The sequence below is a fragment of the Coniosporium apollinis genome (assembly GCF_000281105.1).
Source record: "Coniosporium apollinis CBS 100218 chromosome Unknown supercont1.55, whole genome shotgun sequence".
NCBI classification, from domain to species: Eukaryota; Fungi; Ascomycota; class Dothideomycetes; genus Coniosporium; species Coniosporium apollinis.
In genome coordinates, this window is record NW_006913317.1 from 6181 (window position 1) to 27591 (window position 21411).

The 21411-nt window shown below is 42.1% G+C and overlaps 2 protein-coding genes across 2 annotated transcripts; both read right to left on the reverse strand.

Annotated features, from left to right (window-relative positions):
* Nucleotides 1–9744: 9744 nt before the first annotated feature.
* W97_08515 (uncharacterized protein) lies at nt 9745–12201 on the reverse strand (the record flags this gene model as incomplete). The annotated part of the gene is made up of 2 exons (XM_007786284.1): nt 9745–11769; nt 11833–12201. 2 exons carry the CDS (start codon nt 12199–12201, stop codon nt 9745–9747), a joined length of 2394 nt encoding a protein of 797 aa, XP_007784474.1.
* A 697-nt stretch (nt 12202–12898) lies between these two features.
* Nucleotides 12899–16937, reverse strand: W97_08516 (uncharacterized protein; the record flags this gene model as incomplete). The annotated part of the gene is made up of 11 exons (XM_007786285.1): nt 12899–13216; nt 13283–13766; nt 13849–14227; nt 14287–14407; nt 14465–14551; nt 14611–14682; nt 14742–14857; nt 14915–14983; nt 15068–15168; nt 16012–16405; nt 16472–16937. 11 exons carry the CDS (start codon nt 16935–16937, stop codon nt 12899–12901), a joined length of 2607 nt encoding a protein of 868 aa, XP_007784475.1.
* Nucleotides 16938–21411: the final 4474 nt, after the last annotated feature.

The following is a 21411-nucleotide window of genomic DNA, read 5'->3' on the forward strand; positions in this document are numbered from 1 at the left end:
CACGCTCTAAGCGCTCTAAGTAATTAAATAAGTACTTTAAGTATTTAGAGTACACTTAGAGCGCTTAAAGCGCGCTTTACGAGCGCTTTAAGCTACTAAGTAAAACACTCAGAGTACTTAGAGTACGCTTAGAGTATCTTAAATATCTTAGACTATAGCTAATCTTATAAGCGCCTAATTTATTCCTAATATAGAGATAGATATAGGCTTTAGAGCTTTTTTAGAAGAGAGAGAAAGTAGAGAAGTACTATTATTATTACTACTTGATAAACTAGTAGTACCTTTAGTAGTATAGACTTAGGTAGAACTAAGTCTAAGAGATAGAGTAGATATCTTTAGGGGTTTAAATTAAAAGTCCTAATAAAAGTAAATAGAAATCCTTTAAAAGCAATTAGTATAATAGTAAATAGTACTTAAAAGCTTTTAGTAATATTCTAGTACTAGTTTTTTAAGAGGGAGAAGTCCTATAAATACTTACTAGCTATCTTATAGTATTCTCTAGAGCACTAGTTCTATTTAGTACTTTCTAGATTTTAGAGATATCTTTCACTAGTTAGTACTTTATTTTAACTAGAATATAACTCTATTCTTCTATATAGGTAACTCTAGACTATCCTAAACCTCTTTATAGCTATACTTAAAAATAAATAAATAATAATCTTACTAAAGAGATAGCTTCTAGCTTTTTCTACTAAACACTATTTTCCTACATGTATATTCTATTATCTAAACTATTAATACCTTTTATAGCTAAATAGTCTCTTCTAGATACTTATTTAGTAATTATATCTAAGTCTATATATTAATATTAATTACTCTAATTTAAACTAAGTTCTCTTAAGGTTAATTTAATACCTATATTATAATACTAAATTAAGGGAGTTCTCTCCCTAACTATTATTCTATCCGTCGAGATTCTATACCTAGTAGAATATTTAGAGTCTATAGTATTAGTAGTTTCTTACTATAATATATTTATAGTCTATATATTATTCTCAATATAAATTCTAATCCTTACAATAGCTCTTAACTATAGATTGTACTTTTATATATTACCTTACTAGTCCTCAAGGTAGTATAGTTACTAAAACATTATATATTAGGAAAAAATTTTACTACTTAGAGTTATTTAAAGTACTTAAAGCCTACTTAGAGTATTTAGAGCCTTTAAGTAACTTTATTTACTTATAAGTAGCTTATAAGTATATTAAAATACTCTAAGTACTTTAGATATCTAAATTATCTAAATTATCTAAATTATCTAAATTATCTAAATTATCTAAATTATCTAAATTATCTAAATTATCTAAATTATCTAAATTACTTAAATTATTTAAATTATTTAAAATATCTAAATTACTTAAATTATTTAAATTATTTAAAATATCTAAATGTAGGCTTAGTAGGCTTAGTATACTAAGTCTTACTTAGTTAGTATCTAAAAAAAATTTAGGAAAAGCTTTAAGTCTAATTTAAGTCGAAGAATTAGGAGAGTATATAATAAAAGTAGTTTAGAGAGTCAATTTTTAAAAAATATTATTATTATTTGCTTACTTTTTAAAATTATTAATATTCTAGCTCTCTTTACTAGAGGGTAAAAGTTAAGTAAGATTAAAAACTTTAAGATTTTTTGCTTACTAAGTAGTGCTAATTATTTTTAATACTTTATTAATATACTTAATAAAATAGATTTTTCCACTATGCGCTGCCTTGACGAAAACCACACCTGCCTTCTAGATCTCTATTGCAGAAACGCTTGCAGCGCTATAATAAATACTATATATCAAAATTGCAAAAAGTAGTACTAATGTTTTTAAGCCTACCCTTACGCTATTAATATATCCACTTTATAGTACCCTGCAACTACTACTATAAAAGTTTTAGGGATTTAAAATTCTAGCTAAGGCTTAAGTCTTATACTAGCCACGCACTAGCCTTAAGGGTTATAACTATTACTATAAACCTTTTATTCTTACTACTAATATTCTTACTTACTACCGTAATACTATACCTAGACGAATAAAGTATAATAAAAGTAAATAAGCTTATTTATTAGAATATTACTAGCACTACTATAAGTAGTAGAACTAGCTATAGTAAGGGTAATCGCGCGTGTAGGCTATTTAACTATAGTAGTAAGACTAGAATAATATCTTTATTATAGAGAGCTTATTCTTAAGTATTAATTCTTATATCCTCTTATAATCTTTTAACGTCCATACAAGCTTATAGTAGATAAGAGTAAGCTATATATAGACTCTCTATTCTCCCCCTCTACCTTAGCCTTCTATAAGCTAGCTTCCTTCCCTACACGCTCGCGATTAAACTATACTGCCTACTATTACCTATATAGCTCTTATAGGAAGCTTATTCTTAAATATTAATTCTTTTATCCTCTTATAATTATTTAATATCCGTACTAGCTTATAGTAGATACGTATAGAGCCTCCTCCTACTATTATATTCTATAGGTATTGCACTAGATATACCTCTTCCCCTATACCTCCCACTACCTTTTATATATACTCTACTCTTTCTCCTCTACCACCTATAAGTCCTAGCAACCGTGCTACTCCTTTTAAGCTACCCTCCTACATACTATAATTATAGCGAAGGGGTGTAAGCCGATTAGCTATAAAAGATATTAAGGTAACTCCTATATAGTAGCGTATAATATTCCCTAACTAGTAGATACACATAACACCTAAGCTAGTTTTAAAGATAGGCTTCTACTATACGTAGAATTATAAAGAAGTTATCTATAAGCTATATAATAATATCGCTAAAGAACCCTTATAGTAAGAAATTAATTATTACTTTATACTATAGCGCGCCTTCTACCCTTACTATTACTATAAGGCGCTATATTAGATTAAAAAGAGAAGGGGAAATTTAATAAAAAAGAATCTATAGTTTAGCTACTATATAGATAGCGTAGTGCGCGTACCCCTATAAGAATAATACCTATAGGAGCTATAGAACTTACTTATAGAAATAGAGGGCGCGAACTAGTAGATATAATATATACCTTTAATATAGAAGTTCTATAAGTATATCTACTACTATAATAATACCTTTATATTCTACTCCCTTAGCGCGGATATTAATAAGAGGCTTATGTAGTAGCTATATAGCGCCTATATATTCCGCGTGTATAGCTAGCTCTACTATTGTATTAGTGTACTATAGGCTTTTATAGATTAGGCTTCTAGCTTCGTATAGCTATATATCTTTAATAGTAAAAAGAAGCAGCTATAGTAGTATAGCTAGGCATTTTAAAATCTAAGTATAGAAACCCTATATACTATTTAGCGCGTGCTACATACTACTAATCTATTTATATAGATGTTTCGCACTAACACGGAGAGGCTCTATAATAATTATAGTATTACTATCTCTATTAGTATTATTAAGGCCGCTGCAACTAATCTATATAGATATAACTAGCTAACTATAAGTAAGATTATAGCTTTTATACCTGCCTCTATAGAAATAAATAGTAGAATATATTAGATTATACTAGAGAATAGAGCTAATAGTATATTATAGTTTATTAGTAAATAGCGTATAAAGTACCTATTTATATACTATCTACTACTTTATTTAAATAGTAAGCTAGGCTAGTAGTATAATTACCTACTTATAGGTAGGCTATAGGTGCTACGAGAAGAAGGTATAGATAAAATAAATATAGTTATAGAAGGTAGAGAGGTTACTATAGAGATTATAGAGAGAGAGGATCCTACTTTAAGTAGTAAGAAGAAGGGTAGGTAGAAGAAGAATAGTAATAGTAGTATGAATATATAGTGCAGCTATAATAGTTCTATTTAGGTTTTATAGTAGTAGTAGTAGAAATACTACCTATAGCTATACTACCTACTACCCGCTTAGCTACTCGCGAGGAGGCTATTCTATAAGGTAGTTATAGATATATACACTTTAATTACTAGCTCCCGCTTATAATAGTATAAATATAATTAAAAGACCCTATATATAGCGTAGTATAGTAGTATACTTAATATACTATACGCGAATAACTAGATTACTAGCTAAAGTATTAGCTATAATATTATTCTTTTTATATTATATACTAGATCTCTATAGTAGATATACAACCTCTATCTTAATACTATAGCTCTTACATGCTACTTTAGCTCCCCTAACTTCTTTATTATCTTTACCTATAACCTATAGTAGTAGGAGATCTAGTATAAGCTTATAGCTAGCTAGACTACTATAGACTACCTAAATCTAGTAAACCGCATCTTTTACTTAAAGCTAAAATAGCTATAGCGCGAGATTCTAAAGAGTGGGGTGCTTAGCTATATAGTAGTTATTTATTAGGTAATTAAGTTCTAAAAGCATAGGCTTTTATATACCTATATACTACTAATTCTAGATCCCGCGTCCTACTATAGTACTATAGAGAATATTAATATAGCTATCTATATAGATCTTTCTAATCTAGTAGTAGAGCCTCTACTCTATAATATAGTTACCCGTAATATACTATATAACCCTTATAGGGAGTAGTATCTAGCCGCAGCCTATATACGCGATAGTAGATATAAATTTAGCTTCCCACACTAGTTTTAGAATAAGACTATACTTAGTAATAACTACTAGCCCTATTATAAGCGCCTAAATAATAAAAAACCCTTTTAGAAGAGTATATAAAGCTATATATATAGTAATCACGATATTATAGCCTATAATTCCTACCTTTGTATTTATTTTAAGACGCATGTTAATATAGAGTCCTATATAGGCTATAATACTATTAAATACGCGTTTAAATATATCTTTAAAGATCCTAACCGCGCTACAATATCGCTATAAGTATAGTAGTAGTAGTAGCCTAGTATAGTACCCTACACGGTAGTAAATAAGATCTAGGAGTATATTAATACTTAATATATTACTATATATAAGGCTCTTTAGTATATATATAAGTTCTGTATATATAGCTACTTAGTTCTAGTATAGTAGCTTATACTCTACCTTAAGAGTAAGTGGCCTATTTACTTTCAGGCTAACTAGAATATTAAGGCCCGCCTTACCTATAATATAATCTATAGGACTATACTTACTAAGTTCTTTATAGTAAATATAAGAGGCCGCACTAAGTAGCGCTATTAAAACTTCCCTATATACTATATATAAAGTAAGAGTTGTAAGTGGTAGGCTTCCTATAGTAGAGGCTTTATAGTTAGCCGCGTAATATAGCTTTTTATTATAGTAGGTGAGGTATACTACCTATACCTATTACTAGTAAATATTACCGGCTAGCGCTTCTTTAAGGATACCTATACCTTTAAGAGCTAAATATATTTAACCTTCTAGGCCGCCTACCTCGCCTGTAGGCTATTATAGAATAATAGAGAGTACTTATAGGCGCTAGTAGAGGCTATAAAGTTTTAGCTAAAGTAGTAGCTATATAAGCTTTTTATAACTATACTAGCGAGCTATAGGCCTATAGATCCTATAGCACTATAGAACCACTTCTATAGTAATCTTATAGATAACTACTACTACTAGCTATAGACTATATATAGCATCTAGAAGCTAACTTAAAAATAGGCTAAAAACCTTATACTCTACTTACTTTATATAAGCCTCGCCTACTATAACTAAATACTAGATAGCTATAGTCTCCTATAGCCCTAGTATAGCTAGCTTAAGGACTCTATAGACTACTATAACCACATTCTATATAAGTAGCTTATATTTAATATAGAGGAGATATAGACTAGCCTTACTAATAGCCTTCTATATCTAAATACTAAGTAGTGGCTTATATTTAATCTACTTAACTAGATAGTAGAATCTAATTAGGGCGGTCTTTTCTTTATTAGTAGCCCTAGTGATACTAGTAAAACCTTCCTATAGAATACTATACTATTCTACTAGTAGCTATAGAATAGGGTAGCGCTTATAGTAGTAATATCTAGTATTACTATAACTCTACTTACTAGAGGTACTATTATATAGCGCCGCGTGTATACCTTCTACTTTATATAGAATATACGCCTATACTACCTAAATCTTACTCTTAGTAAGCGCTAGAAGATTATAGTGTTTATAAAGTAGCTACTCTATATTAGTAAGTATATTAATCTAGATAGAAGGGTCTATTAGAATATATAGAACTAAGTAATTAGTAATAGTATAGAGGCGCTTACTACTACTATCTTTTCTAGCTTTAGGTGCTACTAGCTACCTATAAATTAGCTATAGGACTCCGTAATTCTTATACTAAAGAATAATATAGTAGATAGTATAAACTAGCTACTACTTAATATAATACTAGGCGTAGAGATAATATTCTACTTAGTAGACTACTATAAAAATAGTATAGGAGCCGCAGCCCTTTCTAAGAAGTTTCTATACTTTATTAATATTCTATAGCTACCTCTATATACGCTCCACCTTAAGTTTAGCTACCTAGTAATACTACTCTATAACCTTAATCTAGATAGTAGCCTTTATAATAGTATATAGTTAGTATTTCTCTCTATATCCTACACCTTACTATACTACTTAATTCTAGGGACGCGGAAGTATAGTGCAATTATATAGCTACTATATATACTCTTAAATACATCTAGCTCTAATTAAGAGCTTAAGTTTATATAGTACTAGTTTTCTATTAGGCTCACCTTTATAATAACTATTAATAAGGTATAGGGCTAGAGTCTATTTAGTATTAGTCTACTTCTTAGTCTAAAGATATTCAGCTATAGCTAGTTATATATCGCGCTTAGCTATATTACCTATTCTAATAGTATCTATATAGTGCTACCTAATATAAATATCGCCTATAGTAGCCGCCTAAAGAATATAGTATATAGTAAGATACTTTAAATATAGTAGAATATAGAGGCTAGTAAGAGAGGGTTAATAGTGTATTAAGTATATATATTACTCTATTATATATCGCGCCTAGGTCTATTAGTTAAGTATTACTAGTAATAGGTTTACGGAAGCTTAGTATAAATAGAAGATAGGAATATAAGTATCGCGTAGTATTATAGATATTACTAGTATAGAAGTTAGGTATAAAAGTAGAAATAGTCTTAATTAATACTATTAAAAGCTATAAGGTAGTATACTATCTATATACCTATAAACGCTATACTTATATTATATACTAGGTGTAGTATAGTATTATACCTATTACTATAAGAGTTAGAGACTATAAGATAGTAACCTTACCGACTTCGTACTATTATAGAAGACTATATAGCTATTTAAAGTAGCTATATATATAATTAGCTACCTATATCTATATTATTATTTATAAAGCCCTACTACTCCTCTTTCTCTTTATTATTATTTTTCTTTATTACCTTCTATATAGTAAGGCGGCGGCTGCTATTAAGGCTTTAGTTTAGAACTAGATAGCCTACACGCTATATAGCTAAGTGGGTATTATTCTTAATAATCTACGCAGCTATATACGTGGAGCTATAGTTAATATTATTAGAATCGCTAGTATTATAGGCTATATTAAGAAGGGTATAGCGCTTTATAGTAGGGAAGATAAAGTAGGGAAGTTACTAGAGGAGTTATATACGGCTATAAGTAAGAGATAGAGAGAGCACTACCTTATAGAGCATTTATAGATATTAAGATATAAGGGCTAGAGACGCTAGCGTAAGAATCTAGAGTAACTACTAGTATATTAGTATTAGTTCTATATAATTAACTATATTAATTTATATACTATATTTAGTACCTAGATTATAGTGCTTATAGTAGCCACCCTATATATAGTTACTATAAGCGCCGCTATAGATATTAGAGCGAGTGTAGTAGTCTATAAATAGGCTATTATTACTATTAGCGCAGCTATTATAAGGGGTTCTATATAGTAGAGCGCGGATATATAGCTTTATAGGCTAATAAAATATAAACTAATTAAGATTATAGACATATTATAGTTTAAGCGAAACTATAGGCGCGTGTTACTAAGTTTAAAGAGGCTATTAAGAAACTACTTATAACCGCTACCTAGAGTAGTCTTTATATAGAGGACTCTCTTTATAAACTTAACTAGGTTCGCTTTACGCCTATTAGTATAGTTACTATAGGCTACCTTTTACAAAGTGTGTATACTCTTAGCTAATAACATGGGAGAATTAGTGCCTTTAGTCTAGTAAGTATAACCTAGTACCTATAGATTACGCTTTTTACTACTACTACTACCTCCACCTATACCCTAGCTAGTAGCTATAGAGCTAGAAGCGGGAATAATAACCTAGACGCTAGCTATACTAAGTATATATACTAGTTAAATAGACTTAATAAGAAAGGTGTATATAATTATAGTTAAGATTAATAATTAAAAGGTAGTTATAAGAATTATAGAATATTTATTCCTTTATATAGTAGAGGGTACTAGCGCTATTTTATACACGCTAGCACACGCTAGTATATATTAGAGAGAAGCAGCCTATATATAGCGTAGAGACTTTAAGTATATATAGTATAAATATAATTTATAAGAGAATTATATTATATATAGTATTTATAGTATTATATATAAGGTCTATAGTTTAAGTCCTCCTTAAAAAGTACTTTTTAAGAATATATAATATGCGCTTATAGTGGAATTCTACCTATACTACGTTCTTTACCCTTTTTTTTACCTTATAGAAGGTCTATAGTTCGAGTCCACCCTAAAAAGTACTTTTTAAGAATATATAATATACGCTTATAGTGAAATTTAATCTATACTATATTCTTTACCCTTTTTTTTACCCTATAGAAGGTCTGCAGTTCGAGTCCACCTTAGAGAGTACTTTTTAAGAATACTAGAAACCGTTTTAGTATAAAACAGGCACACCTAGTATATTTTTATTATTTTAGATAATTTAGATAATTTAGATAGTTTAGATAATTTAGATATTTTAGATATATAAAGCGCTTAGAGCGGTTTAGTAAGGCGCTCTAAGCGCGCTTATAGCATTTACGCAAGCGCTCTAAGCGCTCTGAGTGCACTCCGAGCGCCTTAGACGTCTTGGACCGATGCCGATTTCACGAGCGCCTAAGTTTTTCCTGATATTATAGCCCTTTTAGCTTGCTTACTCGTTGCTCTACTTTTTTTAGCTACTCGGCCTTTTTATAAGCTTGCGCTCCTTCGCTACACTACGCTGCAGCCGGCCTTCTAACATCCATCTACCTTAATAGCATTTAGCATGCGTCAACTATATTCTAGCCTTTAGTTGACTAGCGCAGTTATTCTTATAGCAGCTATCTCTATCGAATGACTATTCTATATCGAATGTCCGCATAATGCCTAAGGTTGCTTATAATACTAGAGGAATAAAGTCTGCATCAAGCACAGCAGTGGTTCTGTTTAGGTTGATATTAGAGTTGCGATCACCCCTAGCACAGTCGAGGTAGAAAGCTGTACCGTCTCGAGAATTGCACGGAGGCTGTTTGAAGGCAATGTGCTGTTTCACATATAAGTAGAGAAAGACTTGCTAATATGGTATACTAAAAACGGATGGTGGATGTTCTATCATCGTGAATGTTGCATACCCTAAGAGAAACACTTTGTTATCACGCGGATAAAGAAAGCGTTCCCGCTGAAACTATACAACTCAAATCTGTAACCTTCCCACCGAGTCATGCGATGCTTCCCGAAAACCCGCATCGCTGTTCTTTTCCTCCAGTGAGACAAGTTTTGTCAGAATCCACGTGCTGGCATACATGTTCACTAGAAGCGTCAGAGAGCGTTTAGAATACCAGAGCTGAAGGCTCACCTCTGTCACTGCACGTCCCCGGAAACCTCGCAGCGACGCGCTTAGCCGAGAACCCCAGCTCCCCAAAGGTCTTGATGTACCACGGAGTCAATCCAGCGGATCTCAAAAGGACCCGTCCTTTGAGCCTTATGACCCGGTTTAGAGCTCTGATCTGCTTCGCGGCCTCAGGGCCTGTGGACGAGAACCAATCCATCGAGTCCATTACAACCGCGATGGTTAAAGTGCTCGGACTCATGCGTGCGATGACTTCGTTGATCTCGTCGGTATGGATGCGGAGTCCGTCAAAAGCGTCAGGTTTGGAAAGCTTGATGTGTGCCTTGTGAGTAAGGTAGTCAGGGTGGCAGCGCCTTGAGTACTTGCCCTGGAGGCACAAGAGGTAGTAGTGGTTGTCGTCGCTGATTAGTGTGCTGTTTACCACTGGCTCCAGCGTGTTGACCACGTATTCCCAGATAGCCTGACCGGACCGTACCACGCTGAGGCCGTGGATGTCGTCCTGCTTGAGGTAGTCCTGTTCGATCATGTCGCGCTGGTTGGGAGGTACGCCCAAGGCTTTCCACAGCCACTTCTCGTTGCTGATGACGGCCCAGCATAGGATCCGACTTAGCAACACCCTCTTAATGCTCCTCTCCCACATCTCTCGTTGCTCGTTCAGGGTCGGCGCGGAATAGAGCCTTTTGGCCTCATCTGATAACCCAAGCACTCGGAAGAGCCAGCCTATGAGGCGCAAGGCGTGACCTGACCCTCCGGTTTCATAGAGGTTCTTACGGGAAAAGACGGTAGGCGAAATATTTAACCAGTGCTGGAAGGCTAAGCTCGACATATGTGGACTCAGCTTCTTTATCAGCAGATCGCGAAAGGCGCCGTGCTGCCCCTCACCAAAGAGTTTCCAAACGTCAGAGTATCCGAGAGCAGTAAAGGCTGCTACCTTGAGCTCGAGCAAGTGATTCTGCGCCGGGTTGAGATCAACAGCGTGGATACGAGCTGGTGACTCCAGGGCGTAGGCTAGAATATTATCTCCAGCCGACGTGATCGAAAGGATGACATCGTCGCGCGCAATCTGCAACAGTCTCCTGTCCATCCTAGAATCTTGCCACGTAAACTGGTACAGGCATTCGTCGTTGAATTGCCTGTGTTTCCGGAGTTGATCGTCGTAGTGTATTCTCCACTTGTTGTTCTGGTACCAGCTGGAGGGCAGGGGAAGGCTTGATTGCAGGTTTATGATCGCCGACTCGTATGCTTTGGACCGAACCTTCACCAGCTTCAAGTCTTGCCGAGCAGTCTTTGCTTGCAGATCCGGAGCCGACAGAAACGGTGATTCCGTGGCAGCCGCTTCGAGCTCCGCGAGCTTGGAGGCCGTGGAACCGCGGTCCTTCGAGCAGCCGATCCATACGTAGTAAGGAATCCTCATACCTAACATGTGGTTCCGGGCGTTGACGCTGAGTGTGGTTCCGAACCGATACTCCAGATAATCTCGCCTGGCGGTAAGATGCACACGGTCAAGCTCGAACCAAGTCCTCCAGAACACCCGCGAAAGCCAAGTGCAGTGTCTGTTGATGACGCCACCGGTGTAGTTGCGGCATTGGTAGTCGACCTTGCTTTGGACATAGAAGTCACAGACACCTATGACTCCGTTGGGCGAGAGCAGAGAGGATATTGAGTCAATCACTAGGTGGTATTCCGGGATCATTGAAAGGCTATAACTCATGGTTATCAAGTCCGCCCTTCCTACCTCGGCGTCTTCGGCAGATGTGCGGGTATCACGGTTCTCCAAGTTCCATTCTTTCATCTCGTAGGCCATCGGCCCATGCTCACGGAGTCGAAAGGAGCGCGCATCCTGGCAAACCACGTAAACGTTCACCCATCCTAGCCGTTCGAACCGGCGCCGAGCGATGTCGCAGAGGGATGGCGATAGGTCGACTAGGTAGACAGCGCTGAAGGAATCGGGAACGGAAATGAAGGCGGACATCTGCTCTATGTTCCAGCCTGTTCCGCCGCCAACCTAATCTCCACGGTTAGGTCCAGTTCGACCGCATGTTGTGAATCGCCTGTAACCCACATCTACCCAGACTGGCTTGCGGACAATATCTCCAGTCTGCGTCCTGTGCTTGAGCTGTGCGGCCATTAGGCCCAGCATATCCTCTCGGCCTCGCAGCAGCCGCGTCCGTATTGCATCGTATACAGCTCCCTGAGCCCTGTAAAAGCTTTCAAGAGCATCTTGCTGGCTTCCGCTGTCGTCCCCAGTATGTGGTTTCAGGAAGCAAGAGTAGAAAAATCGCAGGTATGCATGGATCGTGTGCGGAGACTTGGTAGAGCTCTCAGTCGGCTTGAAGTATAGGAAAGAAACGAGGAGAAGGAACAGAACAAGGACGCCTGCGACAGCAAAGATATGGTAGATAGAGTCGCAGTGCAGCATCACCAGCGTTGCCGTCATGGCGGTTGAAAGGGTAACGATGGGATCAAGCAGGTCAGCCATAAGCGTCCATGGAGACAATAAAATTTTAAAGATGCTCTCATAAGACATCCTTGGGCAAGCATAAATCCGACTTCGGGCTCCCAGGGTATCATCTTCATCCACATGATGCGCTAGAAGCACATTGTTCCTCTGAGGATCTGCCGCTGTTCGCGCTGCAACATGCGGTCCGGGAGCCTATGGTTCAGAGCACATGCGGGCCCAGAAAGGAAAGCCGCTGGTGTACATGGGAGGGCGAGAGGAAAGAGCTTTCTCGCAACGCCGTGCAGCCCGTTGGCCGCCGAACTGCTATCGCGGCCATACCAGCGGTTACGCAGGGCAGCGGCGGTTCTCGAGATGCGCGGAAAGCTAAGCCGCTCCGCACTTCATGTAGCGGTCCATGAGCCTGTAAGATGCCCCCAAGAAGCCATGTGCTGGAGAGGTGCTGGAGTCTTGGTGTTGTTGAGGTTCGGAGATCAGGGCTCTGGGGGTGTCTCTTTTGCGACTTGCGCACCAATCAGATGTTACTCGGCTGGGGCGTGACGAACGTTCCAGCATTGCTTGCTCAAAGGCAACCCCGGAATTATCTACTCTCTGCTAGCCTGTCCCCACATGCGCCCTCACAGGAGGCGAAGCTACACAGGGTCTGGTCCCCACGCTCTGTGCTATGTTACATTGCTCACAGGTCACTCGCCAGTGGGGGGAATAGGGTGCCCTGGGGTCCTCTCCCAAGTTCTACGGAGCTCTCGCCGTAACTGTCATCCGAGCCGAGCCTTGCGTACTCGAGGCTTCTCCTGTCCGTCTGCACGCCGAGCATATCCAGCAGCTGCGCAGCCTTGTTGGGCACATATGGCTGCAGTAGAATGCCTACTACGCGTAGCGCCTCAGCACAGAGGAAGATGGTACGATCTATCTCCGGGACTCGAGGCGGCGACGACCCTTTCTCGAACTCCGGAACTTGTTTCCACGGTGAAGCTGCATGTAAATACTTGTTCGTCTACAGATCCAAACTGTTAGCAGCGGTCGACGGCAGAGTTGGACGAGAAACAGAGGATTGATTTACTTCATAGACTGCGTCCATTATCACCTTGAGCGCACTGCCGACATTTAAATCACCAAACTCCTTCGCCACCGCCTCCGGCAGCTCCAGTAGCATAGCCCGCTGTGCTGCGGCCGACGCGTCGGAAGGTGAAGCGTCTGCAATTTCATGACACATATCCAGGACCGCACGCCGTACACTCCACCCCTTTGCTCTCATTACACGACTCGCTAGATTGCCCAAGCCGCCCTGAAGCCCCTTCTTGTATCTCTCGATTATGTAGTAGTTGCTGTAGTCCGCATCTTGGGCGATACCCCCGTCATGTGCGAGATAGTAGCGCATCGTGTCCACGCCGAAGCGGTCGAGTGCGAAGAATGGGTTCACAACATTTCCAGTTGATTTTGCCATCTTCTGCTTCCCAAGAGTCCAGTGTGCATGGGTGAGAATATTGCGAGGAGGTGGAATGTCCAAGGCGAAGAGGAAGGCGGGCCAGTATATGCAGTGGAATCTGTTCAAGCTACGTCAGCACTTCCTGACCATGATCGCGTAATGAATTGGCTGTCCGCCGGAGCAGTGAGGGGACAGCTCACCTTACAATGTCCTTGCCAATAACCTGCACGTCCGCTGGCCAGCCTTGCACATGCTCCTTGCCCGGCTGCCACGGATACCCGGCTTTTGTGATGTAGTTGACCAGCGCATCCAGCCAGACGTAAATGGTCTGACTTTCATCATCGGGCACTCGTATACCCCAGCTGAGACGCTCCACGGGGCGCGATATGCTGAGGTCCTCAAGACCGGAAGATACGGCTTGTACGACGTCGGCCATTCGGGAGGCAGGCTTTATCCACTCCGGATTCTCGGCGTAGAATGAGAGAAGGCGGTCTCGAAAGGCGGACAGCCGGAAATGATAGTTGATTTCGGAGGTCCACTCAACTTCTTTTCCTGTTTCCATCGACGTCTTCAAGGAAGCTGTCAGCGACTGCGCTCGAGCACTGAGCGCGAGATAGGGACGCGTACGTAGATCTTACGGCCGGTCGCAGGGTCGAGGATAAGGTGGACTTGAGATTGAGGGTAGAACGTCTCGTCGCTGACAGAGTACCAACCCTCATGTTTGGAGGTGTAAATGTAGCCTCTTTCTCTGAGTAAGAACTAGTTCTCCGTCAACTGATCGGCTCAACCCATCACGGATAACCGTATCTGCCATACCCATGCATATTGAACGGCTTCCTTGTGTTCAGGGTCCGTTGTACGAACAAAGTGATCATTGAGTACTCCCGCTCGAGCTGCTAGTCTCTGTCGGCAGTTTAGATGGTGACTCCTCATATCTTCGGCTCCGCGGCCGGATGGCTTACTTTGAAAACCTCGGCACCTTTGTCGCAGAAAGGCTTCGGTTCACTGCCAGCTTGTGAGGATGCTTGCTGAATCTACTGCCGTAAGGACGTTGTCAGCAACCACGTGGCGTGATTTGGACATGCCTAGTCACCTTCATGCCATGTTCGTCGGTCCCCGTGCATAGTATGGCGGTCCGGCCTCGAAGCAGCTGCCACCGCTTGAGGATGTCCGTAAGGACCATGGTGTACAGGTGTCCGACATGGGGAGCTGGCAGTGAGCGGTCAGCCTACGCGTGCCAACGCGCGACCGCAAGAGGCTTCATACCAGCATTGACGTAGAAGATGGGTGTTGTGAGGTAGTAGGGTTTCTCTTGTTCAGATTTAGCGGATGTTGCTGCGGTCCTTCGGGGAGCTGATCGGGCTCTGCAGGACGAACAGATCCACGGTGATGGTTTAGAGATTAGAGATGCCTGAGCACCTGCGCGGAAGATTCGCGAGCGCATTGCTCTATATGGCCGCGAGAGCTTTCGCGCTGCTGCGTTGAAGCTCGCGAACGGCCCAGACGGTCCGTGCGGCCCGCTGTTCCGAAAGTCAGAATGGTTCCCTTGGTCTATCAGGTAGATTACTGGTGCTGTGCTCGAGCATGTCACTGCTACTAATTGTGTTACTGCCTTGATCTGGGGAGTGGTATGGAGGTCCTGCACACGCCTCATTCATGATCGACCTAGAAGTGTCTCAAAGAGCAAAATGATGCAGCTACAATACAGATTCGTTTCCCTCATTGCGGCCTCTACCAAGCCTCGCAATACCATAACACGCTGGGCCCCTGCTAACGTCTAAGCCCTAAACATGCCGAGAAAAGGAAACTGCTCAAAGAAAGGGGAAACAGGACGGCTCGGAGCCTTTGCGGCAGAATGCCACAAGAACCGAAGCTGGCCTCGCTCGTTCTTCCAACGTGTCCCAACCAACATGATCCGCTTCCCCTTGTGTCTTGTTTGCTGGTCGATGTAGGTGTGTATGAGAAGTACAATGGCGACAAAGATTTGGCGATTATGGGTGCTGGGCGTTGGGCGCTGGAAGTTCGAGCCTGAAGTTTAACAAACGTGCACCAATTCGGTGCGCGTTTCTGTGCAGGACCCTGAAATCTTAGCTCCTGGCTGTTGTACGGCTTCGTGCAGCTTACCAGTTGCTAAAAATGAGAGGATCGAAGGATAGGTAAGTGACTGAGAAAGACATTGAAGTTCGTAAATGTGGTTTGGAACGATCTCGTAAGTGCAGATGGGGCCAAGAACTGCCTGGGTCGAAGGTTGTTGGAGAATTATTGTGCGAATGCGAGAATCCCTATGGAGCTATACTGAAGCATTGGAGAGCAGAATTGTTGGTCGCGGGCGGCCGAACGAGGGTGACTTGCGCGACGCTTACGCTGCATCAGCTTCCGGGACCGGAATATTGGAAACAGCATCAAGCGCTGCCTGGGCAAGTGCCTTGGCCGCCGTCTTCGCCTTGTGACAATCATGGCCGGGCAAGCTGCAGAGAGCGGATCCATCGACCGAGGGCTCAGCCCCATCAAGGGAATTTTCAATAACCTGGGCCGCCCGATGGATTTTGTCACACTCCTGGGCCGGAAGGTGGCAGAAGCGAACAGCGTCCGCTTCGGCCTCCGGATCAACCTCCAAATTCTCTTCCACGTCCGTGGCAGGATCTGCGGGTGTGTCTGCGGGGGGACTCGGAGCTTCCAGGGTACCGTCGCGCTTCACCCTAGGACAACCTTGGCCTGTCTTGTGGCAGAAGCGGGAGCCCCATTTACGCTTTGGATCTGGATCACGCCGTTAGCAACATCGTCCTCGTTCCTAAGTAAAGATATGTCTTTTCCACAACTTACCAGCTTCAGGAAAAGCAAACGGGGCGGCCTCCGCGATAGCTGCAGCCAATGCCTCAGCAGAACGCTTGGCCTTGTGGCAGGGCTTGTTTGGTGCTCCACAAATATCTTGGGAAGCTGCATCGCTCTCGTCCAACTCGTAGCCCGGAACGGAGAGTAGCTCATCGGTGGCCTCCTCGACAGCGCGCTTTAGCTTGTCGCAGGCCTGGTTCGGCTGCCAGCAGATACCGGAGTCCTTGGCATCTGTTTTCAAATCTCTCTTAGCGATGTAGGATTTGACCGCTTCCGCCTCGGCCCTTTTGAGAGTCTCAGTATCGGGGAGGGGCAGAGGCTCCGCAGCGCGCTTCAGCCGAGGGCAACCTTGGCCTGTCTTGTGGCAGAAACGGGAGCCCCATTTGCGCTTTGGGTCCGCGGCCACCTGAACGGCGAGGCCCAGAGTGATTGCGAGTGCTATCGTGGCTATCCTCATGGTGTCGTATGGTCAGAGTATGAAGTAAGGGATGTTGGTCTTGTCGACTGAAAAGTCGGAGAAAGAAAGACTGAACTCGTAAAGAATCGGAGGAGGATGAACAGAAACGGAGTCTTATAAGAGAACTAGATGTTCGGTCTCAAGCCATGTCCAATAGCAGACCTCAATAGGGGTCGATCAATAAAGAGAGTGGCTCAACAAGGCCAAAGCTCGTGGGTCACTCATAGACAACAAGAGTTAATAGGCTTGTCTTTTGTCAAGAAGAGACGATAAGAAACTCGACAGAGGAGCGCACAGGGGTAGGTCAGTTTATTCATAGAGGATGGGGGTGTATCTAGATTGAAATGTTTATTGATTCTATTCTTTGCAGCAACAGACCTACAGAACTAATTCGAAGAGAGGAGCATGTCGTATTGCAATTGTACAGCTTGACCGGTTCTATTGCAGTTTCACGCAAAGGCTCTCACTAAAAAAGCGGCACGCCGACACCAGAGCAGGGTCAACAGCCAGACCCGCTAGGATCTCGCAAAAGTTCATTGTGAGATCGGTCAACGTAGGACAAGCAAATGAAAGACTGCCGAGACGAGCGGCCAAATAGCTGGGCAGGACGTGCGCAGCGTGGAGGTTTGGCTGAATCGTTCGTTGTCGAGTGTTTGATGTTGCCGGAAGTGGTCCTCAATAGAGGTCTAACAGCCATAAAGCTTGGCGTGGTTGGTCACGTGACTCGAAATCGGAAGCCGAGGAACCAGTGCCTGCTTTTACACGCATGTTATTGGTTTGGGAAGTTGAAGATCGAGCAATACAAACTCTCATAAACGTACGGACATGCTGTGAGCCCTCTGAGGGAAAGGCAGCCAGGCAGCGGACGTGCCGGAGGTCCACAGCGCTTTCGTCAAAGCCAGGTTCAGGAACGGACAGAAGTCATGAGCATGGAGTGCCCGCTCACCTAATTAAGTTCCTACCGTTGCAGCGGTGCTGTTGAGGCTCCGACCGCTTACTGAATGTGTTGAACGGACAAGGCAAGACTGGGATTGACACGTGTCGCTTCTGAGCTCGCTTTCTTTGAAGTTTCGTAAGGTAGGCTCTCACCCAATCGTAGCAGATGCTGGTCATTCGAAAAGTCTTCCAATGTGTATTGCCCTTCGGCGTATCCAATACCTCATATCGACTTGCCGAAAGGCAAAGGCATTGTCCGGTGAAAGATAAAGACTTCGGCGAACGACAAACGTGTGTAAGTGATATTGAAACCAAGTCTAGTGGCGCTCAAGGTGTGGAATGACGGCAGCATTCCTCATGCAAGGTAGGAGGCACTCGAAATGGGGGGAGTTGAACATGAAGCCCGTTACACCTCAGTAATGGTGCCTGGTGGCTTGGACGATATTGTTGCGGGTTGTTCTCTGTTGCGCTCTCCAGGATAGAAAAAGATGTTGTTGTTCTCATAGCGCTTAAACAGCTGAGACCAAGGGCCACCTGAGATGTTCGATGACGCATTTGAAAGCTTTCCATAGCCCTGGAAGTGGACAGCCACAAGGACAACCAACGGATCAAAATTACCTTGCGTGATCGATGCACCAAAGTAGTAAACTGACGGGGATCGTTTACTCTCTATCGCATGATATTGGTCTAGCTGCTCTACTCTTAACCAGATCATGAGTCCAGTTTGATCGTGAATCTCGTGTTGAGCAAGCCGGAGCATAGATGCGGCAACGAACATTTCGAAGGCCTTTGGACGATACTCGACCCTTCGATTAATTGTGACTACCAAGGGCTATTGCCGCACGGTTAGAGCAGCTACCGACGAGTTCTCTATCGTATAGGTAGCACGCCGTTTTTCCTAACCATTCCATCTCTAGTCATGGCTTGAAGATGCCTCTGATATTGTATACGCTGCCCTTGCGTCTAGGCCTCTGATTTGGCTCTGTTATCATGCTCAATTATAAAGCGCGTCATCGGCCGTGGTTGCAGTGCCCTATGCACCAATCTGTGATGTCCTTCGGATCCGTCGACTTCTGTAGCCCGTGTGAGAACGCAGAATACACCTTCTAGAATGCAGGCTCCAAAACGCAAGCTTCAAATTTCAGGCTTCATAGTGTGTAGTGATTCTCCGCATTGCAGAAGGGTTGAGAATTGCCAAGCCCTCTTGGCAGCGAAATTTAGAGAATCTCGTTCGAAGATACCTAGCTCTAGTATAACCATCTTACGTGTGGGTTTTATAAATAGAGGCTTATTCTAATCGTAGAAGCGTGCGCTATAATTATAGATACTAACCTTAAAACTAGCCTTCGTGGTTATAAAGATATGTTATATTTACTCTTTCTACCACTTAAGATTAGTATGCGGAGTATTTCCGGCCAAGAGATTCTAGAAAAACCGAGCTTATAAGAATAAAACGTCTCTTTAGAAACTATGCTGTAGATATTAAGGGTAGTCTTAATATTAGTATTTCTGGTCATAGCGCACGCTTTTAGGAACAAAATAAGCCTCTATCTAGAGAAACTACATACAAGTTGATTGCGCTGCAGGTGGATATCTGTGAAAGAGGATTTTTTTGAATTCGCTGCCAAGAGGGCTTGGCTATTCTCAATCCTTTCGCAACGTGGAGTTACATGAAGCTCTAGGAGTTACTATTTTCCATGATTGGCCCGGCATATAGACCACTGCTATTGATACGAGGTATTGTCAAGGCTCTTTTCCAGTCTCCGGAATAGATTTTGCACGATCCTCTGTGGAGAGAGGCACGGGCTTTCGGCAAAACGTTCTGATGCTCACTAGTACTCCAGATAATGATTCAATGGCTTTATATAATAGTTCCGCCGCTATGGATCCCATCAAACTTCGGGCGCTTGGTCTAGGGGGTAAGCGACCATTAGCTCCTTAGATCACCACACTTCATACTAATCACTCTATTCAGTATGATTTTCGTTTCGCACCAATCACAGTGGTTTATGAAAGGTCGTGGGTTGTGAGTTACACATTTCGATACCTACTCAGATTCTTACTAACAAATCTAGCAATTCCCACAGCGTCCAACCCTCTCTTTTGTCTTTTTTCTTTTTCTCTGCAGGCTTTACACTGTGGGTTTCAGGCTTCTGGTGTAATAGACCTCTGGCTTCAACACCTGTAGGTTTTTGGTTGAAGAATAATGTGGATGCACCTATCATATGTTTTTACATCTAAGGGAAATGGGGTCTTGCAGCTCTGTTAATAGTAGAATATCAGTACTCCGCTCTCTACCAAACCGCATGTAGGCTTAATAAAAAGAACCTCGGAAAAGGCAGCTCTCAAGTACCTTACTTAAGCTTCAGGCTTGGTAAGTTTCTACGATGTAGTTGGATGTTTGCAGCCCTTTTCGTTTCTGCGACCACCCTCGCGACGATGAAGAAGCTCACCGCCTATCGCAGCAGCGGAGTTGCAAGACTCCATCGAGTGCAACCTCTGCCCAGGTAGGTACCTCCCATCTTTACGTCACGACTCAAGCCAGGTCGCGGAGTCCGACAGAGCACAAAACGTCCAGTCGTACGTGTTATCGTTTCGGAGCCTTTTGGACAATTATCTCAACTGCGGGATAGGAAGCGTACTCAAGCACGAAGCCTGCAATGTCTATCCATCCAAGCAACAAGTTCCTTTGAGCATCAGAAGCATGGAATTTTATCACGTTTATATACTCCATCACGTTATCCTCACAGTCTACCTCTGGATTATATCTGCGTCACGTTCACAAGGGGACGTGCGGTTCTTTTCAGTCTTTGATCAAGTGTCATATCTACTAAAGCATCCAATCAAGGCCTAACGCAGTGGCCTACAAGAATGTAAACTTCGCGTCTGTCGACTTTTACTTTAGAGAAGTCATGCCGGAGAGCTCTTGTGCCGATACAGCATGCCATTCCGCCCGTTGCTCACGATTTGCCGTGGCAGGAGACAAAGAGAGGAAGGGAAAGCCAAGCGCTTCCCAGTGGACGGCTATGTCCATGCACCGGGTTGAAGTTAAAGCATTGCACAGTGGCAGCACACGTTTGCAACTTCCAGTGAGCTGAGGAGCCTGCTGCTCTCTGTAGATGATTGCTCACGATTGTGACTGCCGATCCAAGGCACTGCCTATCTATCATGCTACGATTTCCTTGTAGCCTGGCGAGGTATGCAGTTGTCCTGTTTTTCTTTCGATTATGTAGATGTCAGCGGCGACGACGCGGAGAGGTACTCGATGCGTTATCGAGGCTTCCGTCCACGCGAGAAAGTACGAAGCTCAAACTCATAGTCGCACACGCAGGCATACACAGGTGGTTGCGGTTAGAATCTAAGTTACGTGGCGCCGGCGAAGACGGCAAAGGTCTTAACGGGCCTCACGGAGACCATGCCATGTGATGCGTCGACAGCCGTACGTAGCTCTACTGGATTGCTGGAATCGGGTTCAATCATAAAGACGAAGCACCAACAGCATGGTTGGGCCTTCTGAAATGGTTTACATGATGCGTCT